Source organism: Enhydra lutris, unplaced genomic scaffold (assembly GCF_002288905.1).
Source record: "Enhydra lutris kenyoni isolate GAN:26980312 unplaced genomic scaffold, ASM228890v2 scaffoldscaffold5, whole genome shotgun sequence".
Taxonomy (NCBI): Eukaryota; Metazoa; Chordata; class Mammalia; order Carnivora; family Mustelidae; genus Enhydra; species Enhydra lutris.
The window spans coordinates 1,663,535-1,687,165 of record NW_019154089.1 but is presented as its reverse complement, the minus strand read 5'-3'; the positions used below and the strand labels follow the sequence as shown (position 1 = coordinate 1,687,165).

Sequence of the window (23,631 nt, the reverse complement as noted above, 5' to 3'; positions counted from 1 at the left end):
GCTAATCTTGTGAAAAGTTTACAGAAATCTGTATAAGCACAATATCATTTTCATTTTTACCGGTTTTGAGCTCTGGAGGTTCTGTAGCCCAGAGTATTAACTGAGCTTTGATGGATGCTAACTTAGAGGGGAGTTTCACTTCTTTAAATCACCTATACTTCCTGTACCTGGGTTTTTTCTTGGGAGTTCTCCTATTTCTATATTGACCATATTTAGTTCTCCTTACTTTTTAAAATTAGAAATGAAATAAGCACTGCCTGATACAGGATAGACCATAAGAAGGCAGTTAGTCATATGGCTTAAATTTGTGCAGAAATCCTTAAACTAGGAAGTCACTTGTTTTTCTTCACATCTGTCTTTACCTCAAATTGATTTTGCTGCATAAAGGTCTCAACTATTATGTTTGGTCTTAGATCTTATACTAGGTACTTGACTCCTAAGCTTCATTTACTTGTGATTTTACTTGGTTCTTTCTGATAGTAATAATAGGTCTCATTTTCTAAAGCAGAGTACAACTGATTCATCTTTGACTTGCTGACCTTGATTTTTTGTTTGTTTTTAGTCTTCTCCTGGAACTTAAACATCATACTATAGGGTGTATTTTTATTCTTCCAAAAGAAGAGACCCATCTATATTTTTATTGAAATTTTGATGTACTCAAGACATCTAATCCTTCAATTGAAATGTTTTTAAATTCAGTATGAAATTCCCTTTAATAAACTTTGGCATGAAAGACTACTTTTTAAATATCTATATGCAGGCTCTGCATACATCTGGAATCTGTTTAAGATATGTAATAAGTTCCTTGTAAGTTTGAGATCTTATATGTTTTTTTTTAATCAACATGATGCATAAGTTTTTTTTCTAAAAAAACAGCATCTACTTAAAGGGATTTATGACTAAAATTGCTTATTTTTCTACAGAGTTGTCTGCTGGTTCTCAGCTTGAAGAAGATTCTACAGTCCTTATTGATCCTTTTTCTTGGCGTTACCATTTTTTGAAGCAAAGTTAACCTAGTTTGTTAGCTTGAGCTTTCTTTTTGGCCTTCTTTTAAAAAAATTTTTTTAAGTCTATAAACTAGACAAGAGATAGTTCTACAATGTCCAAGTCATTCCAGCAGTCATCTCTCGGTAGGGACTCGCAGGGTCATGGGCGTGACCTGTCTGCAGCAGGAATAGGCCTTCTTGCTGCTGCTACCCAGTCTTTAAGTATGCCAGCATCTCTTGGAAGGATGAACCAGGGTACTGCACGCCTTGCTAGTTTAATGAATCTTGGAATGAGTTCTTCATTGAATCAACAAGGAGCTCATAGTGCACTGTCTTCTGCTAGTACTTCTTCCCATAATTTGCAGTCTATATTTAACATTGGAAGTAGAGGTCCACTCCCTTTGTCTTCTCAACACCGTGGAGATGCAGACCAGGCCAGTAACATTTTGGCCAGCTTTGGTCTGTCTGCTAGAGACTTAGATGAACTGAGTCGTTATCCAGAGGACAAGATTACTCCTGAGAATTTGCCCCAAATCCTTCTACAGCTTAAAAGAAGGAGAACTGAAGAAGGCCCTACATTGAGTTATGGTAGAGATGGCAGATCTGCTACACGGGAACCACCATACAGAGTACCTAGGGATGATTGGGAAGAAAAAAGGCACTTTAGAAGAGATAGTTTTGATGATCGTGGTCCTAGTCTCAACCCAGTGCTTGATTATGACCATGGAAGTCGTTCTCAAGAATCTGGTTATTATGACAGAATGGATTATGAAGATGACAGATTAAGAGATGGAGAAAGGTGTAGGGATGATTCTTTTTTTGGTGAGACTTCGCATAACTATCATAAATTTGACAGTGAGTATGAGAGAATGGGACGTGGTCCTGGCCCCTTACAAGAGAGATCTCTCTTTGAGAAAAAGAGGGGCGCTCCTCCAAGTAGCAATATTGAAGACTTCCATGGACTCTTACCGAAGGGTTATCCCCATCTGTGCTCTATATGTGATTTGCCAGTTCATTCTAATAAGGTGAGTTAATGCAACAGATACTTCTAATTTCTTTTACATTGTAGTGCCTATTCTGTATTTACCTATATCTTTTACTCTAATTCTGTAGTCTGGTGACACTGAGTTGATCGAGAATTTTTATGCTTTTGAGAACACTTTATTTGGAAGGTAATTGTTTTTGAGCATTAAACCAGGGCTTTACATTAATACAATCTGCCTAGATTACTTCTGGCCACAAAGCTGTCATCCACTGGGATTATCTTGTTGGTTTTTGGCATCAATATGTTCTTCTTAATCATATATTTAAGCAGGTTTTTTTGTCTGCTTTGTTGAATTGTTTTAAGTATTTTTTTTTTTTTTTTTTGCAGTCAATGTGCTCTGCCATTCAGGATGCTAGATTTCAGCTCTCCATCTGTCTTGATTGCTGATTTGTATGTAGTAAAGATGTATTCTTGAACAATTCTCTTTTTTTCCTTATCTGTGGCTACAGGGAAAGAGTTAATGTAGAGCCCTGGTGTTTGTTTCAGTATGTTTCATATTTTAGATTAGTTCATTCTTCTTTTTTAATTTCCCTTTGACACAAACTCTCATACTATGACTGAAATTTTTCATCATTTTTTTTCTCCTTTTCCACAACTTTCTTAAACATACTTCAAAACTCACTTTTTATTATCCCATATTGCATCTGTCCCTTTAGAGACTTGGAAAAATCAACTACTGCAGTATCCCGCTCTATGTTCCTCATAAGCATATTCTTTTTCTGACTAGGCTTAGACTTCTGGTATAGTCATTTGAGCAAAAGGAAAAAAAATTTATATATATATATATATATATATATATATATATATATATATATAATTCTCCTTTGCTTTAATTATCACATCTAGCAAAATGGGAGCTTTTTCAAAATGCCCTTATAAATACGTTGTCCTTTCTCTTCCAACATTTTCAATGTTACTTATTCTCACTGAATTTTTTTTTTATATACAGTGCAGTTGACTTAAAAGTCAACATAAATAGCACTCTAATAGCTTGATTATGATCTCTGACTGTCCATATTTCCTGATGTGCTGTACAGTTATTCTACTTAACATGTTGCTGCCATGAAATTGGATTTGATGATTACTATTCAGGATTTTTTCTTTACAGTAACATCTGGAAGGATCATTTCTTTTTCGTATCTTTTTCCCTTTAAAATGCAATTTTTAGTGCCTTGATTTTTTGAGTAAACTAAATCATAGATCATGGGTGATTTTGTTTTTAATATTCTATTTAAAAGTATTACCAGCCACTCCCTTTTCTGTGTTTGGCTCTCAGTATTTTTGCCTCAGGTAATTAAGAGAATAGACTTCTTCCATTTGAATTTACAGAATACTTTGAAAAATGTCTTTAAGAAGTTAATTCTTAGCTAAATTTATTTCTGTAGTACAAAAATCTTTTGAATTATTGTATAATAGATTAAGTACAGCACAAAGAATATTTTAATCTTTAATCCAAATAAACTAAACTAACATCAAATGCTAAATTTAAATTCCTAAATTAATTTTTATTGAAGATGTGACCCCAAACTCCTAAAAGGGAATTTTATTTGCTAGGTGTCTTTAGTGTTGTCTTTTTCCAAATATGTTGGATAAAGTTTTAGCTCTGGTGGGAGTTGATTTAATGAAAAGTTCCACAAAACTTTGGTGACTCAGTTTTTTCTGTTACTTCTTCCTTTTTGCAGAATGGGCAATATTATCAGTGTTCTCAGATAGGGTCTCTAAATTCCAAGGAAAATAGCTAGTTACAGTGTTTCAAATGAAGGTGATTCTAAGGGACTTAAAATCTTTGCTAATGGAGTCCTCATACATCAAGAGCTATTGCTGGCAATCTTATTCTGACTTTGAGCAGTATTTACCCTTGTTGCTTGCACATAGAAAAACACTAAAGGACCATAAAAGGAAACCGCAAGAGGGCTTTAATCAGAGAAAAGTTTCAGTTATTATATGTGATTAATCTTTTCTCTCCAAATTTTGCTATTAGTTCCTGAACAATAATATTAATAAAACACTATAGTTAAATGGATCTAAATTAATGAAAAAAAAAAGTTTTTAAATATCTGATGAAACTTTGGATTCAAGAGTAATATACCCTGCCCTAGTGCAAGAGGTATTTTAAACCTGTCAAAATGCTTAGGCCCTAGCTGGTTTTGGTATTATGCCACAGTATTGGGAACATTTAAGAATTACTTGAGGTCCATTGATTGATTGATTGATTTGCAAAATTTATATTTGTAAATTGGGCCAATTTTAAGAAGTTTAAGCACTCGGGTTGTCTTAATGTATTCCAGTTTCCTTAACATAGTTCATGTTTTCTGAGTATCTGCGTTATTGAAAAAAAACAACTATTTACCTTTAGTTGTGGTCCTTTCTCATTTAATAGCTGATACAGAAACAATGACTTGAGAGAAAATTCCTATGGTGAAAGTAGATAATGAAAATTTTTAAACATTTAATCCTGCTCTCTGGTATTGCTGCATAACTTGGAAAATCTGTTCTTTTCACTTAGTGGTAGTGTTAAATAATTTACATGATCAAAACTTCATCTTACAATGAAATAAGGAACTTGTAGGTGAAAAACGTGATCTAATTTATCATCATTATTTGATATTTTGAGTGACTTTCAGTGATGGTGTTGCTTTTATTTCTTCCTAGTTCATTTTAGAATGTCAAATTACTTTTCTCCACAACCTCAGACTTCCCTCAAATTCTTTTCACTTAGAGTGCCCACTACAGCGTTTTCACCGTCTTGTCACTTGAGCTCATAGTTTTCCTTTTAGTATTATTCTAAAAGCCCTTAAAGTCTTTATTCTGCCATTCCAGAAGTGCTTCTCCCAAATTATCCTTTCTTTATATAATTTAGGTATCTCAAAGACTGTTAAGGTGAATATATATAGTTTTCCTGCAGAACTTCTCCATTCAAAATGTGAATCCTTTTACCTTATTAATCTGATGTGAAAGCTACCTCAGTTTAGAATCAAGGATATAGGTTTTTTAAAAACCCTTTTGACTCTTAATCCTCACTTTAAACCAAAGATGTTGATGGGGTAGTGTAGATTAGGAATGTGGGTGGGTTTGGGAGATACATAATAATTCTTTGATCTTGGCCTTCTTCTAGTACTTTGAAAGACCAGCTACATTTTTACCTTAAGTTTGAACCTTTAAAGAGCATAGAGGATTGGATATAAATAGTTTTCTGTTCAACTAGATGCCTTTCCATCTCCTATGAATTAGAAACGTGCATAATAGGGTAACTTTTACTCCTCTCCCAACACACTGCTTCTCAAGGACGTTTTAAATAAAATCTGAATATTTTTATTTCAGAAAATTCTAAGTTAAGGTATTTGTTTAATCCCTCTTATGAATTTTGTGAACTTGACCTATGGCACCTCTTCTTACAGCCATTTTAAAAGTGTCCTCTAATAAGTCAGTGGTCTGTTGCTTTGCAAGTACAAACTTTTTATATCCCAAATAAACTGGTTGTGGAGCCAGCTGAAGAGATTTCTTTAGGTTCCTTAGCTATTAGCCATTATTTTTAAAAAGATAATCTAGCTTTGAGGTACAGCTTCCATAGTTCTTTCACAGGATGTTAATTCTTTTAGGGGAGAGGAAGTATGTAAGCTGTTGTAATATAAATCCATTTTTTAAAATTGGGTTTATAAAACACCATTCTGAAGCTTTTCAAGAAGGTAGCTCTTGCAATTTGGTTTCTTATTTTAGTTTAGCTCTAAGTGAGACTCCCTTTTAAAAACATTGCCTGACCGTGTTTTATATTCCAAATATAATGTATTAGGTAGTGTGGATGTGACGGAAGTTGCCTCATTTTGTGGGAATTTGTGAGACCGTACTTGTAAAGCAGGAATTGTAAAACGAGATAGCTTTATAAGCAATGTAATGACAGTTAATTTTTTTTCTTTTTTGGGCACTTATGTGCCTGGCAATGTTCTGATAAGCAGTTTACCTTTAGTCATTCACTTTACATAAAATCCTAGGAAGGTATTGAATCATAGTAAATTTAAATTTCAGTAATACGTACTGATAGGTACCAAGGATTCATGTCTATTAAGTGGCACCTTGGGAATGGAACCTAGTCAGTCTGACAGCAAAGCCTGCTTTTCCTAACTCCTCTTTCTTCAGTTGTCTGAAACATTGATCATTTATATGTGGATTTTTTTTTTTTTTAACTAAAGAAAGGAAAGCTTATTTTCATAAAATAGGAAAGAAGTTAATCCCTTAAATTAAAAATAACCACAGAGGAGCACAAATACTGATGAATATGTTTCCCTTCCTAAAATTTGGAAACAGACATTCCTGAAATTTGCTTCTTTACTTATGGGAAGTAGAATGGGAGCTTAGTGTTTTGATAAATGGGGACCATTTTCTAGAAAAACCATTCCTGTTGAATCTTAGCTTTTCATGGCTGTAGTACACTTGGAACACGCTTTAAAGCTGGATAAAATTAACTAGTCACATAACATTTCTAGAAAAGTAGATAGAAGCATGGATATTTTATCATAGAGTTTTATAAAAGCAGTTCTAATGATACAATATATATAATCCAGTTTGGTCCACAGCAGAGATTAGTATGTCTAGGTGATCTCAAGGTCAGTTGTTATTCTTGATCTTTATTAACTCTCTTTTCCCTGTCAGGTCTATTAGTATGTTAACCAAGTTAATCCAGTTTTTCCAAGAATGTGCATGGCGTATTTGAGGGCAGGATCATGCTACAAGGATTCAGAGAAATGGTTTTAAATTAATTTGTTGTGACTATTGAATGATCAGGTGTTTTCTATAGTCTGTCATGCTTGAAAAGCATATGTTATACTGAATACAAATTAACTTCCTAGAGTTTGAATGGTTCAAATGAAAAATATTTTAGCTTTATTTTTGTTAATTCTACTAATTTACTTTGCTGCAGGAGTGGAGTCAACATATCAATGGAGCAAGTCACAGTCGTCGATGCCAGCTTCTTCTTGAAATGTAGGAGTTTGAAATACCTTTAAAGCATCCGTACCGTGAATCAGAAACAGCCATTGATTGGTTTTGGGGAGTTCATCACTTGCTTGTAATATCCACATTGTTCAACACTGTGTAGTTGATACTGACCAGGCTTTATCAGTTACAAACAAAATGTTTAGATCTGGAATCTCATTTCAGAATATTAGGTTCAGTGTTAGTGGTGTTTTTTACTTAATATTATTTGTAGGGCAAATAAACATGGGCTGTCTTTCTGCAAATTGCAAGAATTTTTAATACACTTAAAGATGGCCTTTGATACATAGAATAAACTCAGGCATTTTCAGTAACAGTTCATACATGCTCTAAAAATATAGCAGATAGAAAAGTCATTAGGAATTAGAAGTTGTCGAGCAAAATCTGTCAAGATACACTTTTTGCTTTTGAGTGACCTTTGGTTCTGATTTTAAGCTGCTGGAATGGAATGGAATTCATAAAGAATCTCCCTGCCGAAACACACATACCCGTTGTTCACTAGATTGCCAGTTTTCACATATGTCTAGCTCCGTTGGGGCTTTCTTTACTTTCTAGTGTCACAACTCTGTTTTTGCTATTGGCATTTAATATTGGAGAAGGAAAACCTGCGGTTGGTCCTTATTTCTGTATATACCCACATTTCCAATTCCCCATGCAGCACTTCTTCCTCCTTATGACTTACCAAATAAGTATAAAATTAAACTTAAATGTATATTATCTAAATTTTCATTATAGAACACGTTTGTTCTTGTTCATTTGGATTATTTTGAAGTTCTGGAGGTTTGTTTTTTTTTTTTTTTTTTTTTTGAAGTATCTATAGGATATGTTTTAAATTATAGTATTTCTAACACTTAGACTCTCCTGTAACTTCACTAATAAATAAACTCTGTTTTAAAGGCCAAACAAGGCTGTTTTATGAAAAGGACAGTTTTATTTTAAAGTTAATTTTCTGGTCTCTTTAAAGCTACCCAGAATGGAATCCTGACAATGATACAGGACACACAATGTAAGTTAAAATTTTTAAGCTCTTGTTAATAAAGGAGATCATTGTAAGGAATTCAGGTTAAACTTTCAAAATTTATAAGCAAATATTTTCTGAGTATCTTCATTAAATATGAGAGTTTGGTATAAGTCACTGTGGGTGAAAGAATCTTGAGAATTCTAATTTTTATGTTAGTGATTATTATGTTATTGTTATTACAGCTTTTCCCCTAGTTACTTCACACATAAATGCCTGCAAAGATTGGAATTATAATCATTAAAGGGGTATTTTAACAATAAATCTTAATTATTTTTGATGAAACGTTTTGTAGTCATTACATTTTACGTCTCACATTACTAGGGGTGATCCATTCATGCTGCAGCAGTCTACAAACCCAGCACCAGGAATTCTGGGACCTCCACCTCCCTCATTTCATCTTGGGGGACCAGCGGTTGGACCAAGAGGAAATCTGGGTGATTATAAAATTTGTTACCTTTCTCTGAGAGCTTTTACTAAAAATGAAATGCAGTGATTAGAGGTAAAAGAAGGCTTGTTGAAAAATTAATCAAAATAACATCATATTTCATGAGAAGACATGGTTCTTATTATACTTGTAGTAACCTCTGATTTGTGTTTGAAAGATGTCTTGTTTTCCTGAGATGCCTGGGTGGCTCAGTCGGTTAAGCATCCGACTCTTGATCTCAGCTCAGGTTTTGATTTCAGGGTTGTGAGTTCTGGCCCTGCATTGGGCTCCTAGCTGGATATAGATCCTGCTTTAAAAAGTCGGTGGGGGGGTGCATGTGTGGTTAAGTTGGTTAAGTGTCCCTACTCCTGGTTTCTACTCCGTTCCTAATCTCAGGGTCCTGAGATGGAAGCCCTTGTAAGACTCTAGGCTCAGCAGAGAGTCTGCTTCTCTTCTTCCTCTGTCCCCGCACCCTTCTCTGCTCTTTCTCGCTCTCTCAGATATATTTTTTTTTAAGATGTCCCATTATGTTATAACAAGTATATTTATTACAAGATCTTTTAAAAAAATCACTTTTTGTCTATAAAGGTGCTGGAAATGGGAACCTGCAAGGACCAAGACACATGCAGAAAGGCAGAGTGGTCAGTAATACAACTCTTACTTTATTTTGGGGGGAAGTGTAATTTAACTTTGAGATTCTTGTAAATTGAGTCTGTATTGTAGTCCTTTATTATAGAAAGGCTGCTGTATTGTTTGAAAACTATAAGGCTTCTATAGGACTTAGAGTTCAAAGTTTAATTTTCATATACCCATAGTATAGAGAACTCATCTTGAGTGTAAGAAATTTTGCTGCAGGAGCGCCTGGGTGGCTCAGTGGGTTAAGCCTCTGCCTTTGGCTCAGGTCATGATCTCAGGGTCCTGGGATCCTCGCATTGGGCTCCCTGCTTGGTGGGGAGCCTGCTTGCCCCTCTGCCTACTTATGATCTCTGTCAAAAAAAAAAAACAACAAAAAACATTGAGATACTTTATTTTAAAAAAGGGAAAGAAATCTTGCTGTCCATTTATGTCTACAGTATCCTATTTAAAAATAACTAACTGCAGAGGGTTCCTGGGTGGCTCACTTGGTTAAGTGACTGCCTTCGGCTCAGGTCATGGCCCCGGAGTCCTGGGATCGAGGTCCGCATCAGGCTCCCAGCTCCATGGGGAGTCTGCTTCTCCCTCTGACCTCCCCTCTCATGCTCTCTTTCACACACTCTCTCTCAAATGAATAAATAAAATCTTAAAAAAAAAAAAAAAAAACTGCAGAGGCTTTCTGAAACTTTGAGATATACCCCAGTGAATCTGATTTCCTGTGTAGTTTTAAAATTCTCTAGAATGTTGTGAGTTGTTTTAAATACTTAATCTGTTCTGGTTAACTTTAGACTGTGAAACTTGTAATATGTAACATGTTTTCATCTTGATTCTAAAGAGACCTCTTGACTTGATTTTTTCCTAATGGATAGGAAACAAGCCGAGTTGTTCACATCATGGATTTTCAACGAGGGAAAAACTTGAGATACCAACTGTTACAGCTGGTGGAACCATTTGGAGTCATTTCAAATCATCTGATTCTAAATAAAATTAATGAGGTATGAGTTGAAATAAGTGTAGTATTTATTCATTACTAATATAGTTCCTAAAGGAATTGTATGATTTTATATTAGAAAAAGCCCTCAGTGTGATCTTAAATCATTAATATGGAATGTTAATAGAGAAAAAAGCAAATAGTTGAAGTATGTCAATAGCATTAATTTCTAGGCCTAATGGATTATTTAATTTATTAATTGTCCTTAAGCAGTAAAATTGTCATTATATTATTGTAAGGGCTATAAAAGGATGATAATTCTTTGAGAAACCATTCCAAACTTTTATCAAAATGGATGCAAATTATTATTTGAAATACAGTAGACATAATAAATGACACTTGGATAGCATGAAGGTAGTAAATTCTGAGATGACCTTTTAAAAAACAGCAAATTAACTGTGTTGATTCTGTTTTTAGACTCTTAAAAATGCTTCCTATTGATTTAATATATCTAGAAAGACTTGGGCAGTTTTGTTTTATTTTGGAAATAATAATTTTGTCCCAATTTTAGGCTTTTATTGAAATGGCAACTACAGAGGATGCTCAAGCTGCAGTGGATTATTATACAACCACACCAGCATTAGTATTTGGCAAGCCAGTGAGAGTTCATTTATCACAGAAGTATAAAAGAATAAAGGTAATTACCAATTATTTCCAGATTTGTACCACCAACCATTTAATACATCGTTTTAATATTTATTAACTTTAGCTACTTTAAGTTGTTGCTAGTAACTAGAATTACCTTAACTATTAACAAATAATTATAGGATACCTACCACCATTTGACTTGCCTGTTTGCTTGTTTATTATTTAGAAACCTGAGGGGAAGCCAGACCAGAAGTTTGATCAAAAGCAAGAGCTTGGACGTGTGATACATCTCAGCAATTTACCTCATTCTGGCTATTCTGACAGTGCAGTTCTCAAGCTTGCTGAGCCTTATGGAAAAATAAAAAATTATATACTGATGAGGATGAAAAGTCAGGTAATCCCAAACATAGAAGCTTTTAAGGAGGATCGTGGGGAAAGGAAAGGGGAAATAAGACAATATCAGAGAGGGAGACAAACCATAAGGGACTTTCAACAATAGGAAACAAACTGAGGGTTGCTGGTGAGAGGGCAGGGGTAAGGGGGTAATGGGCATTAAGGAGGGCACGAGATGTAATGAGCACTAGGTGTTACATGCAACTGAAAAATCACTGAACTTTACCTCTGAACTAATAATACACTCTATGTTAATTGAATTTAAATAACTTTTTAAAGATTTTTTTTTTTTTTTAATTTGACAGATTACAAGTAGGCAGAGAGGCAGGCAGAAAGAGAGGGGAAGCAGGCTCCCCATTGAGCAGGGACCCCAGTGCAGGGATCCCAGGATCCTGAGATCATGACCTGAGCCAAAGGCAGAGGCTTAACCCACTGAGCCACCCAGGTGGTCCCCTAAATAACTTTTTAAAAATTTTAAGATAATTAGTACTCTAAGGTTTTTTCTGTATCTTTGTTTTTAATAAAGGGAAAATAATTATCTTCTCATAAATTTTAAATTTTCTTTGCTTAATAAGTTTTTTTTTTTTTTTAAGTCACAGTGGATTCTCAGTGTGTAAAACAGTAAATACTGAGAAGCTATAAAGTGGAAAAGTAAACGTGGTAACACTTTGCTTCCAAGTATGCATCTAGAAAAATCTCCCTGTGTGTATATAGGTATACTGTTTCTTTCTTGCCCCATTGGTATTACATTACAGTGTTGCTTTCCACTTTATTTATGATTCCATTGAGTAAGCTGTAAAAAAAAACTTAACTTCCTGAGTTGATGGGATATTTAAAGGTTTTTGGACTGTACCATTGATCTCTTATAAGCTGATTGCTTTTTTCTTTCTTTTCTTTTCTTTTTTTCCTTTTCCTTTCTTTGTTTAAGGCCTTTATTGAGATGGAGACCAGAGAAGATGCAATGGCAATGGTCGACCACTGCTTGAAAAAGGCCCTTTGGTTTCAGGGGAGATGTGTGAAAGTTGACTTGTCTGAAAAATATAAAAAATTGGTACTGAGGGTATGTAGTTCTGAATTTGTCATCATTATAAAGCTTGTTTCACATATTTCAAGCATAGCATGCTTATACACGTTTTTATTTGCTAAGAATACAGGATTTGGTTATTTAAAGATAACAATGTTTTTTCCCTTGGTGTTCTTCAGTAGAAGTTTGTTGTTTTTTTAATGGTGTTATGTTAAAAATGCCTTCATTGGTTTTATCTATTTATATTTAAGATTTTATTTGAACTTGAGTTCTACCAAAATATTTATTTTCCACTGCTCTATGCTCTGTCGAAATGTTGATTGTAATGAATTGCTTACTCGAGGCAGCTTACATTCTTAGGTATGGTTATTGGGATTGAATAAGCTTAGTTGATATGAAGGATGTTCCTTAACTGTTAGTTAATTAGGTAATTATATAATCTGCAAATGAATGTATTCTAATACATTTATTTAACTGATACAAAATTTTGTCTTTTAGATTCCCAACAGAGGCATTGACTTACTGAAAAAAGATAAATCTCGGTAATTTCATTTTATGTGTATATATACACTGGTATATTAAACTTTTGTTTCCCAACTCAGGAGAATTAATTGAGGGGGTATCCTTTTGATTTCAGGAAAAGATCTTATTCTCCAGATGGCAAAGAATCTCCAAGCGATAAGAAATCCAAGATTGATGGTTCCCAGAAGACTGAAAGTACAACTGAAGGTAAAGAACAAGAAGAGAAATCAGGTGAAGATGGTGAAAAAGATACAAAGGATGACCAAGCCGAGCAAGAACCTAACATGCTTCTTGAATCTGAAGATGAACTACTCGTGGATGAAGAAGAAGCAGCAGCACTGCTAGAAAGTGGCAGTTCGGTGGGAGATGAGACAGATCTTGCTAATTTAGGTGATGTCGCTTCTGATGGGAAAAAGGAACCTTCGGACAAAGCTGTGAAAAAAGATGGAAATGCCAGTGCTTCGGCAGCTGCAAAGAAAAAGCTGAAAAAGGTAAAGGAAGATTGTATGTTGACCTTTGTTGACAGAAAACTAGATCAGATAAATGTTTCTTATTATTTACATTAGCAGCATCAGCTTAAAGGGAATTAGTCACTTACATTAGAAAAAAATCAGGTATGAACCATTTATAGAATTAATATTTAAAAGTAAACTCTGCAATAAATAGGTTATGTAAGACTTTTTATAGTAGTTGTTAAAAAGTGTCAACTAACAGAAGGAAGTTTTTAGGTAGGAGGAAGTCCTAAATCTACATATGTTTGTGTATTGTAGTGTGTAAGTACTGGTAAGCAGCCTTTTAGTACAGCTTATTTTTATTTTTATTTATTTTTTAAAGATTTTATTTATTTATTTGACATAGAGAGATCGTAGGCAGAGGCAGGCAGAGAGAGAGGGGGAAGCAGGCTCCCTGCCGAGCAGAGAGCATGATGTGGGGCTTGATCCCAGGACCCTGAGATAATGACCTGAGCTGAAGGCAGAGGCTTTAACCCACTGAGCTACCCAGGCGCCCCAGTACAGCTTATTTTTGAAAAGATGGGATAGGAGTTTATAATAAGTTAATTGGCCCAAGATAGTAAAAACATTTGCCATTCATTTAAAAATTGTTAAACTTGGGGCATCTGGCTGGCTTGGTCAGTGGAGCATGCAACTCTTGATCTTGGGGTTGTGGGTTCAGGCCCCAAGTTGGGTATAGAGATTACTTAAAAATAAGATCTTATTTTGTTAAGCTTGAAGAATTCTCATATTTGAGAAACATAAGCTTGATCAGATAATACAGTAACTTTTAAGACATTTTGCTTAGAACACATGTCACTGATAAGCATATAAGGTGAATACAAATATAAAAATATATACAAAGCATAAAGAATAGTAAAACAAAAGACCATGATCTACTGATTATCTGCATTAAGGATTAGAGCACTAAAATGCCTTTGAAGCCCCTTATGTTAAATGGCTCTTTCAGTGAGAGAGGTCCTTTCCTGTCCATTTAATTCCTTGTAAGCAACATTCAGCCATTGGAAAGCAGATTTTGTTGGTTTGGTCACATAACATTGTTTTGTTTTTTTATTGTTGCGTTTTTTAAAGATTTTATTTATTTGAAAGAGAGCAAGCCAGCAGGAGCAGGGGAGAGGGGCAGAATGAGAGGGTGAATCTTCCTGCTTCCTGCTGAGCAGGAAGCCTGACAGAGGATTGGATCCGAGGACCCTGGGATTGTGGCGTTTGGTGACGTGAGCAAAAAGCTGACATTTAAGCTACTGAGTCACTCAGGTGCCTAGTCACGTAACTTAGTCTTAAAGTTACTGTTCTGGCTGAAGTAGATGATTGTTGCATAATGTTTGCACTTTTTTTTTTTTTTTTTTAATTTGACACAGATCACAAGTAGGCAGAGCAGCAGGCAGAGAGAGAGGGGAAGCAGGTTCCCAAATGAGCAGAGAGCCCAGTGCGGGGCTTGATCCCAGGACCTGAGCGGGAGGCAGAGACTTAACCCACTGAGCCATGCAGGCGCCCCAGAACTTTATATTTGCACTCTTAAGAGCTGATACTTACTACATGCTATAAATTTTTCTGAACTCTTTGTGTATGCTAATAAACTTAATCCTCACAGTAACTATAAGCAGCAGATAAATACCTTTATTAACCTGGTTTTATGAATGAGAAAATTTAGGCATAGAGAAGTTCAATAAGTTGTCCTTGGTCATACTGCTTGTAAGTGGTAGTCAGAATTTAGACATAGGCATTCATGCTCCAGAGCTTGATTTTTTTTTTTCCCTTTTTTAACCACTTTCGAGACTTAGTGTTCTCTAAATAACGGTTGTATCCTAAGGTACTGTCTTCCAAAGGATAACATTGAACTACTTTTATCAAAGCACTTTTTTTTTTTTAAAGATTTTATTTATTTATTTGACAGACAGAGATCACAAGCAGGCAGAGAGGCAAGCAGAGAGAGAGAGGGAAGCAGGCTCCCTACTGAGCAGAGAGCCTGATGCGGGGCTCGATCCCAGGACACTGGGATCATGACCTGAGCCGAAGGTAGAGGCTTTAACCCACTGAGCCACCCAGGCGCCCTCAAAGCACATTTTTGATACAGTCCCTTGCAGCCTAATAGTTTTAAGAAGTGTAGAATATAATGTCCTTACCTCATTTATTTTCTGCTCTTCATGTGAGGCAAGCTTTTAATTACATAGTTTTAAAACAAAGTTGTTTTAAAAAAACAACAGTGATTTTGGGGAAGAAAGGAACAAGTCAGTATTTTGAAAGAATGAATAAGGACAAAGACGCTATCCCTTTCCCTTCAAGTAAAGCAAATGGAAGGGATGCTGCAGGATAATTGTTGCAGAGTAAATTTGTCTTTCTTAACAGCGTCGTTTCCCAGGGAGTATGGAAGGTTTTGTCACTCTAGATGAGGTTGGTGATGAGGAAGATTCGGAACTTCAGAAACTTCGTAAATCGGGCATGGCATTTAAATCTGGTGACAAAAATGATGATGGTTTGGTTGAAATTAAGGTGGACAAGATCGAGGAACTTGATCAAGAAAATGAAGCAGCGTTGGAAAATGGAATTAAAAATGAGGAAAATACAGAACCAGGCGCTGAATCTGCTGAGAATGCTGATGATCCCAACAAAGATACAAGTGAAAATGCAGATGGCCAAAGTGATGAAAACAAGGAGGACTATACAATCCCAGATGAGTATAGAATTGGACCATATCAGCCCAATGTTCCTGTTGGTGAGATATAAGGCTTTGTTCTTCCCCTCTCACCCCTTCCAAGTTCTATTACTAAATAATTTTTAAATTGGTCTTACATAAACTTTGATACCATTTTAAATTCATTTCTCTGCATAATGATTTGTAAATATTAATCGATATATTCTTCACTTAACCAACTCTCCTCATTCTGTATTATCTTTTGTTACCATTTCACAATATGTTCTTTCTCCGCATAAAGGTTTTTGAGAATTTCACATTGCTTTTTCTTTATCTTTTTTATATTTCTGCCTTTTTAAGAGTACAGTTAGGTGGACCTTAAACATCAGTTAAGTACAATTAACTAATGTTACTATGGTTTTTGTTTTGTTTTAGCTTAGGCTATAATGGACTTCTCACAAATATCTCATTCAAATAATGATGGAAAAAAGATTTGAGAACACTAATTAAAACTTCTGATTTACTAAATTTGTAAGAATGTATGTTTGTGTTCTAGGTATAGACTATGTGATACCTAAAACAGGGTTTTACTGTAAGCTGTGTTCACTCTTTTATACAAATGAAGAAGTTGCAAAGAATACTCATTGCAGCAGCCTTCCTCATTATCAGAAATTAAAGGTAAGACTGAATCTAAAAGAGTAGAGTTCTTTTATAAAAACAAATCGTATAAAGTTACACAAAGTAAAATGTGTATGGTACCTTCTGTAGACCCATCACAATGCCTTATCCTAGAGATGATACTTTTATTTCTTTGTTGATGGGCCTTAAGCAGTCTAATGAATTCTAGGAACATCTATTGAGCCTTTTTCTATAGTACATTCTAATTAAATAATTGAATAATTTATTAGCCGTGTTATAAATTCTCTTATAACTAAAGTTGCTTCTTCCCAAGTGAGTATTAGACCGTAATTTCTCTAATTCGGAAGATTCTGGAGGCCTGAATGCCAAGTGGAATAATAAAAGCTTTTTTCAACTATTATGATGTGCCATGTCCCTTCATATTAATGATTTTTACGTTGTTAAGTTATTTGATAATAATGATATTCTATAATAAATGGATTAAAAAATAAAACATTAATGAAGCATAACAAATTCCTATTTGGATATTTTGAAATTTGGTATTTTAGTGACTGCTTTAAGGATTGAGTATTAAAGCAAGTAATAGGGAAAAACTTGAAAGGCTTTTAATTCCGTAAGTACAAATAACCTGGTTTTTGCACTGCTTTGTAGTAGAGAGCTACTGGAATATTCCGTTATCATACATGTTCTATGTGTTGATTTATATGGATAAAGATAGCCTTGATTTTGGAGGGGGGTGAGGGGATGGCCTTGAATTTAGGAAATAATGCCATTTCTTGGCTGTGTCACTAGTTTGAAATGAAGGTATTCTTTGCTACCTGTATGTGTCGTACATTTAGCATATGAAAAAAGAATGGTTTAATTGCATTAGTAGCAGAAGTTGTGTATTACATAGAACAGTGTTGAAATACAAAAGTTGTCTCAGTGCTTAATACTTTATAAGTGATATGCTTTCTAATATTTCCTAGCTATTCTAATTTTCATTTGTTTATTGGAGGTGACTTTATAATTCTGTGGTTTTTTGTTTTGTTTTGTTTTTTTAATTTTTTAAAAAATTTTATTTATTTATTAGAGCATGAGAGGGGAGAGGTCAGAGGGAGAAGCAGACTCCCCCACTGGAGTTGACAGCCCGATTCGGGACTCGATCCTGGGACTCCAGGATCATGACCTGAGCTGAAGGCAATTGCTTAACCAACTGAGCCACCCAGGCACCCTCTATTATTCTATTTTAAAGAAACTTTGTCGACTTCACTAAAATGTATTGTGCAATATAATATTTTGCTAATGATAAATGACTTGATACTTTCCTGAGTGTTTTTTCCAATGGCTCGCGCCCTCTATTATTCTATTTTAAAGAAACTTTGTCGACTTCACTAAAATGTATTGTGCAATATAATATTTTGCTAATGATAAATGACTTGATACTTTCCTGAGTGTTTTTTCCAATGGCTCCTCATCAGTTGGAACTAACTATAGAGTTGAGAAATTCTACCCAGAAGTAAAGAAACAATGGGTGTTTTACATTTGGTGGGGAGGGTTACTTATTAATGTTTTAATATGTCTAAGAACTCTAGAAATTACAGGTGCAATACAGGGGTCACCGCTTTTGTAGATAAGGTGGGGTTTTGGGGCAGTGCGGAATATACCCACCGTCATTCATTTAAGTATTGGTATGGCTGGCTTTATTGCTGTAACAGAATTGAGTAGTTGAAATAAAGAATAGCCCACAAAGAAAATATTTACTACCCTTAAGAAAATGTTTCCCCGGGGCGCCTGGGTGGCTCAGTGGGTTAAAGCCTCTGCCTTCGGCTCAGGTTGTGGTCCCAGAGTCCTGGGATCGAGCCCCGCATCGGGCTCTCTGCTTGTCGGGGAGCCTGCTTCCCCTCCTCTCTCTCTGCCTGCCTCTCTACCTACTTGTGATCTCTGTCTGTCAAATAAATTAAAAAAAAAAAAAAATGTTTCCCCACTTTAATGGAAGACGCACTATTTGAATAATCGCATGTTATTTTTAACTACTGTATGTTGGAATAGTGGCAGTTCTCTGCAAGTACGATCTTTGTTTTCTTATCTCTATAAGTTAATGTTAACTGTAAATTGGAATGATCTTTTTTCCACATTTTACTATTTTTTCCATGTTTTTATGTACTATGATCTAGTTTAGTTTTGTACACTGACTTAACAAGAATACCAAATCTTTAAAATAACTGATAATGTTACAGCTAAATTACAATCAAATTCAAAAAGTTGGGTAGAGTATTTTATTTTGAAGTTCATCCTTTTAGTTTTTCTTAGGTGACTTAATCCTTGTAATTTTTTTTTTCTTTTCAGAAATTTCTGAATAAATTGGCAGAAGAACGCAGGCAGAAGAAGGAAGCTTAAAATGTGCAAGACGCTTAACAATTTCAAAGAAAATAATGGTTCTTTGTTTTTAATGTTAACCTTTTTTAAATACAATACTGATAGTTAGAAGAAAACTATTGTACTCTTTTGTTTTAGTGGAAAAATAATAGATGTCTGTTCATGTGTTAAGTGTTAGAGCAAAAATACATACACGGTTAAGTTAATGAAGAATTGTTTTTGTTTTATCAGAATGGTAAAAGACCGAAGTACCTTGTAGAGACTGACTCGTATGTAAGCTACTTAAGACAAATTGCACCACTAAGAAAAAAAGATGTAGAATCATTCAGAGAAATGAAATTTAGTTCCAGGCTTCAAAGAAATGTCAAAACTTTTGATTCCATTCAATAAAGAACAAAACCAATTGTATTTTTATTACTTTCATCTGAAACATTCCACATTTTAATCTGAGCCTTGCAGACTTTCATTTGGAGTTTGAAGCTTTTAGGTTGCTTTTTATTTGGAGATCTTCATGATATGAGATTGGCAATTAAAAGCAGGTGCAGTTTTCTTTTAATGTCATGTTGTTGTTTAGGTAATAAGAAATACTAAGTAATTGGCTTTAGATTTTTGTAATTTTTTCCCCTAAGTTCCTGCTAGATTTCGTATTCTAGTAGTCAATGTATTTTCAGTGAAATGTAAAAACTACTCCCGTTCTCTTTGAGCAGTATTAATTTCTTGAGATCTTATTGCTTGTCACTTGAATCCTGTAGCTGTCATACATCTGGTATAAGCAACATTTGATTTTTGAAGTGTGTAGACCATCTCTTCATATTTCAAAATGTAATTTTACATTTCTGCATTTTAAAACAGTTTGGCCATAATCTAGACGCACGCTTCTAATTCACATACCTGCACATGTGACCTTTGTGAACAGAAATTTGCATGTATAATCTGTGTTTACTTGTAACTTTCTGGTAATATACTGCTTATATCTGTGGATTCAAGTTTCTGAAGTGAATACCAATAAAAAACTTAGGCCATGTTCATTGGTTATACATGTTTGGAATGTTAACCAATATTTTTGTCAGTTGTGGTTTTTATTCACTGTTACACTTCTTTGCATGCTTTAACAAATTATTACATTTTTAATCTAGAGTGTTCTAAAGACTGCTACTAAAGATCTGAGTTTTAAAGTTTTTGGTGCTGGTGGATTTCTTGTTCCTGTTACATAAAAATGGGGCTATTCGTGGTCTTTAAAAACCTTTGGAGGTTAAAATGATAAGAGTGAAGAAATGGCAAAAGCTCATGTTTAAACCTGTCTTAAGCATCAAACAATAAAGTTGGAAATAACATGAAGTATCAAGAATTAGTTCTATCAGCTTTTCAAAATTTTTTCGGGTTCTTGGTGTAAAGGATTTACCTATTGTCAAAAACAAATTTTTAATGTTAAAAAATAGAAGAATTTAATAAGAATTCTCTTTGGAACTCTTAGGTCTGAATGTGTTTAAGGGATCTATCAGAATTTTGTGGTGTATCTCTGAAAGGCAGTTAACTTTTTAATGTGACATGCACAAAAAATCCTCGCCAGTTTATTTCTGCAGTTTAATTTTGGCCTTTACTAATTACCCACTTTTGTTTATTCCAACTGTTAACTAACAGCAAGCAACACGAAGTATCAAGTATGCATTGGAATCCCTAATTGTTTCCTGTCAATGACAGCATTTTTTCATAGGCCCGACTTTTTTGGCTCTACCAAGCTATAGAAGAGAAAGTTCAGTATCTTCATTTTATAACATTTAGAAAGCAAAAATTTTCATAAGTAAGCTATTAGTATTTCCCATATTATGGCAACCTTTTTTTCATAGGAATGTTTTCACTTAAACCTGGTATAAAGTTGAACATTTTTACCACTATCATTTTAGCCTTTCGTTTAATCTTAGGTTGATCCTCTGTGAGGAAACCTTTAAAAACACCTTGAGTATGTATTATTTTTTTAAACCTATTGCTGGTAAATTTGAGATTTTAGTGTGATTCCGATAAAGGCTTGAGTTGACTAGCTATAGTGTAAAGGGTTAATTTGAAAATTTATGAGGAATGTGAATTTCTGGTCACAGTGTACTAACTTCTGTAGAGTCTAAATAATACGATTTTGAGGAAATTTTTAAGGTTATATCTGTTCTCTGATTTCCTTTTAAGGGGATAGCTTTCCTCCCCCAGTGACATGGAACACAAAGTACACCCTGTTAAGTGTTAATGGTAGGTATTAAGAGTTATAGGGGGAAAGTCCTTTATTTTTTGCCTAGCTTTGTTCACGGTGGATTTTCAGTAATTTTACCCTGAGTAATATTGTGACAAAAACGGGCTGGTGGTGGAGGCGCCTGGGTGGTGCAGTAAATTAAGCATCTGGCTCTTGGTTTAGGCTCTGATGTGATCACAGGGCCGTGAGCGATTGCATTGTGCTCAGTATGGAGTATGGTTGGGATTCACTTTCCCTCTCCCTTTGCCCTCCTTCTCCCCCTACTCTCAAGCTCTCTCAAATAATCTTAAAAAGAGGCCGATGTAGTGGAAATCTGCAGGTACACTGTAGTAGAACAATTTTTAAAAACCAGAACATTCATGGGGTGCCTGGCTGGTTCAGTCAGTGTGAAACATACAAACCCAGTCTTGGGATTGTGACTTTGAGACCCAAGTTGAATGTAAAGATTACCAAATAATCTTTAAAATAACTTATGAGAGAGCAAGAGAGGGAACACAAAGCACAGGGGAGCTGGAGAGGGAGAAGCAGGCTCAGGGAGCCCGATACGGGGCTCGATCCCAGGATCTGGGATCATGACCTGAGCTGAAGGCAGATGCTTAAGACTGAGTCACCCAGGTGCCCCTAAAAAATAAAATCTTTAAAAAAAACCAGAATAGTAAAGTGTTTGATCCAGTGTGTGTAGGTTATTTAAGATAATTTGCATTATGCCTAGAAGCAGCTCTATATGCTCTTTTATTGGTCTCCATTATAGAATATGGTTTAGTATAGTTGAAAGCTCAAATATTGGGTGGTAATGTGTTTAAGATTGGGTATTTCCTGGCAGCTCTGAGCTGTTTGTTGATCTGCTGTTTAAAATGCCCTTTCCAGGGCTCCTGGCTGGCTTTTAGGAGACAGAGCTCAAACTGGTGGGGGAAGGGCGGGCACAGGGAGAGACCTGAAGCAGGATTAGGTCTGAAGTAAGGCTCAGGCTCAAAATCCTGTGATCCTGACGAGCCAACATCAAGAAGTGGACACTTAACCCGACGAAGCCTCCCAGGCACCCCCAGAATAAGATCTCTTAAAATACGGAATACCCAGGGTCGTGGGATTGAGCCCTGAATCAGGTTCCCTGCTCAGCAGAGAGCCTGATTCTGCCTCTGCCCGTCTCCAGTTCATGGGCTCTTTTTCCTTCACTCTCATTCTCTCAAATCTTAAAAAATTATGATAGCCTGAGATATGGTTCAAAGACTCATGCTTTTAAAAAATACCCTTTCACTTCGATGCAAGTCGGTTAGGGGTAAGGCCAAGATTCTTAGGGTCAGCAATAGTATACAAACCCAACTTACTGAATTGTTTTTCTTTAGTGGTTCTCCAATATTAGCATGCATCAGAATTACCTGAAGGCTTTGTTAGAATATGAATTTTTGCTTTGCTGGGTTTTGGGTGGGTCTTGATAATTTGCAGTTTTTTAAAAATTTATTTGACAGAGATCACAAGTAGGCAGAGAGAGACAGGGAAGCAGGCTCGCCGCTGAGCAGAGAGCCCAATGCAGGGCTCCCTCCCAGGACCCTGGAATCAAGACCTGAGGGGAAGACAAAGGCTTAACCCTCTGAGCCCCCAGGTGCCCCGATAATTTGCATTTTTAACAAGTCACCAGGTGATGATGGTATCAATTGGAGAAGCCACACTTTTTAGAATGACAGTTTTACTTGTAGCTAAAATAGTATTTTGGCTAGGGGTTGTAATCATGCCTACTTCAAGTACTCTTGCCTCCCCCCCACCCCATACTACTGCTTCGGCTACTGTTCCAAACCTAGAACTAGGGGAAATGCTAGAAAATAATCACCATTTGAAGCTTGTGCAAAGCATTAAAAAAAGGGGGGGGGTGGAGCAATTCAGTTAGTTTAGTGTCTGACTCTTGGTTTTCAGCTCATGTCATGATCTCATGGTCCTGGGAGAGTTCCCCCCTCACATTCCCACTCATGCTCTTTATAAAATAAAATTTTTTTTTAAACCACCAATGGAAGATGCCCCATTTCAGAGCTGTAGGTATTGCTTTTCCAGGTGTGCCATTTATCTTTTGCTCAGAACATTAAAGTCTTGTAATTTTCTGGGAACTGGGCACAATCAGACATTTAAGGAAAGTTACTGGGGCAGAAACATGAAGTCTCAGGAATTCACTATTTTGTCTAGTTAAATGTTTACTTTTTCCCACTGTATCACTTAATAACATAGGAACTAATGAAACAGCGTGGTTATAGTTGAAGTTTCAAGTGAATGGGAAAATGGAAATGGCTACCTCATCACTCAGGTACATCTAACTTGATAAACTATAGTTGATACCGAGTGGAGCTCAACTAAAGTACTAGTTATTAGGTAAAAGATAAAAACTTAAATTATAGAGATTAGGCAAAGTACAGGTGAGGACTATTGGAAGGTAATACACAATTTTTATGACCGTGTTAACATACTTATGTTCAGATTTTTACCCTTGGCTCTTCTGTGAACTTAAAGCTCTAGATTTAAAAGGTTTATAATTGCCACGCAATTTAAGAACTCTGTGAAGATGTACAATAGGAAAAAAAAAAAAGATGTACAATAGGAAGTACGAAAACAATGAAAGGGAAAGGCAATCTATATTGGATCTAGTAGACCA

General features: G+C 35.4%; 1 protein-coding gene across 2 annotated transcripts in view; it reads left to right on the top strand.

The window, feature by feature from the left end:
- Positions 1-20,091, top strand: part of LOC111141125 (matrin 3) — a 30,234-nt gene extending 10,143 nt beyond the window's left edge. The window contains exons 2-15 of one of the 2 annotated variants that reach the window (XM_022493471.1): positions 924-2,011; positions 6,947-7,008; positions 7,985-8,026; positions 8,363-8,475; positions 9,054-9,106; positions 9,968-10,093; positions 10,601-10,726; positions 10,904-11,071; positions 11,999-12,130; positions 12,593-12,636; positions 12,732-13,107; positions 15,475-15,841; positions 16,317-16,438; positions 18,728-20,091. In XM_022493471.1, coding sequence (XP_022349179.1) covers positions 1,100-2,011; positions 6,947-7,008; positions 7,985-8,026; positions 8,363-8,475; positions 9,054-9,106; positions 9,968-10,093; positions 10,601-10,726; positions 10,904-11,071; positions 11,999-12,130; positions 12,593-12,636; positions 12,732-13,107; positions 15,475-15,841; positions 16,317-16,438; positions 18,728-18,778 — 2,694 coding nt within the window. In that variant the 5' untranslated portion in view covers positions 924-1,099 and the 3' untranslated portion in view covers positions 18,779-20,091. The remainder of the gene's footprint in view (positions 1-923; positions 2,012-6,946; positions 7,009-7,984; positions 8,027-8,362; positions 8,476-9,053; positions 9,107-9,967; positions 10,094-10,600; positions 10,727-10,903; positions 11,072-11,998; positions 12,131-12,592; positions 12,637-12,731; positions 13,108-15,474; positions 15,842-16,316; positions 16,439-18,727) is intronic. The other variant, XM_022493472.1, reaches the window with a different exon arrangement.
- Positions 20,092-23,631: the final 3,540 nt, after the last annotated feature.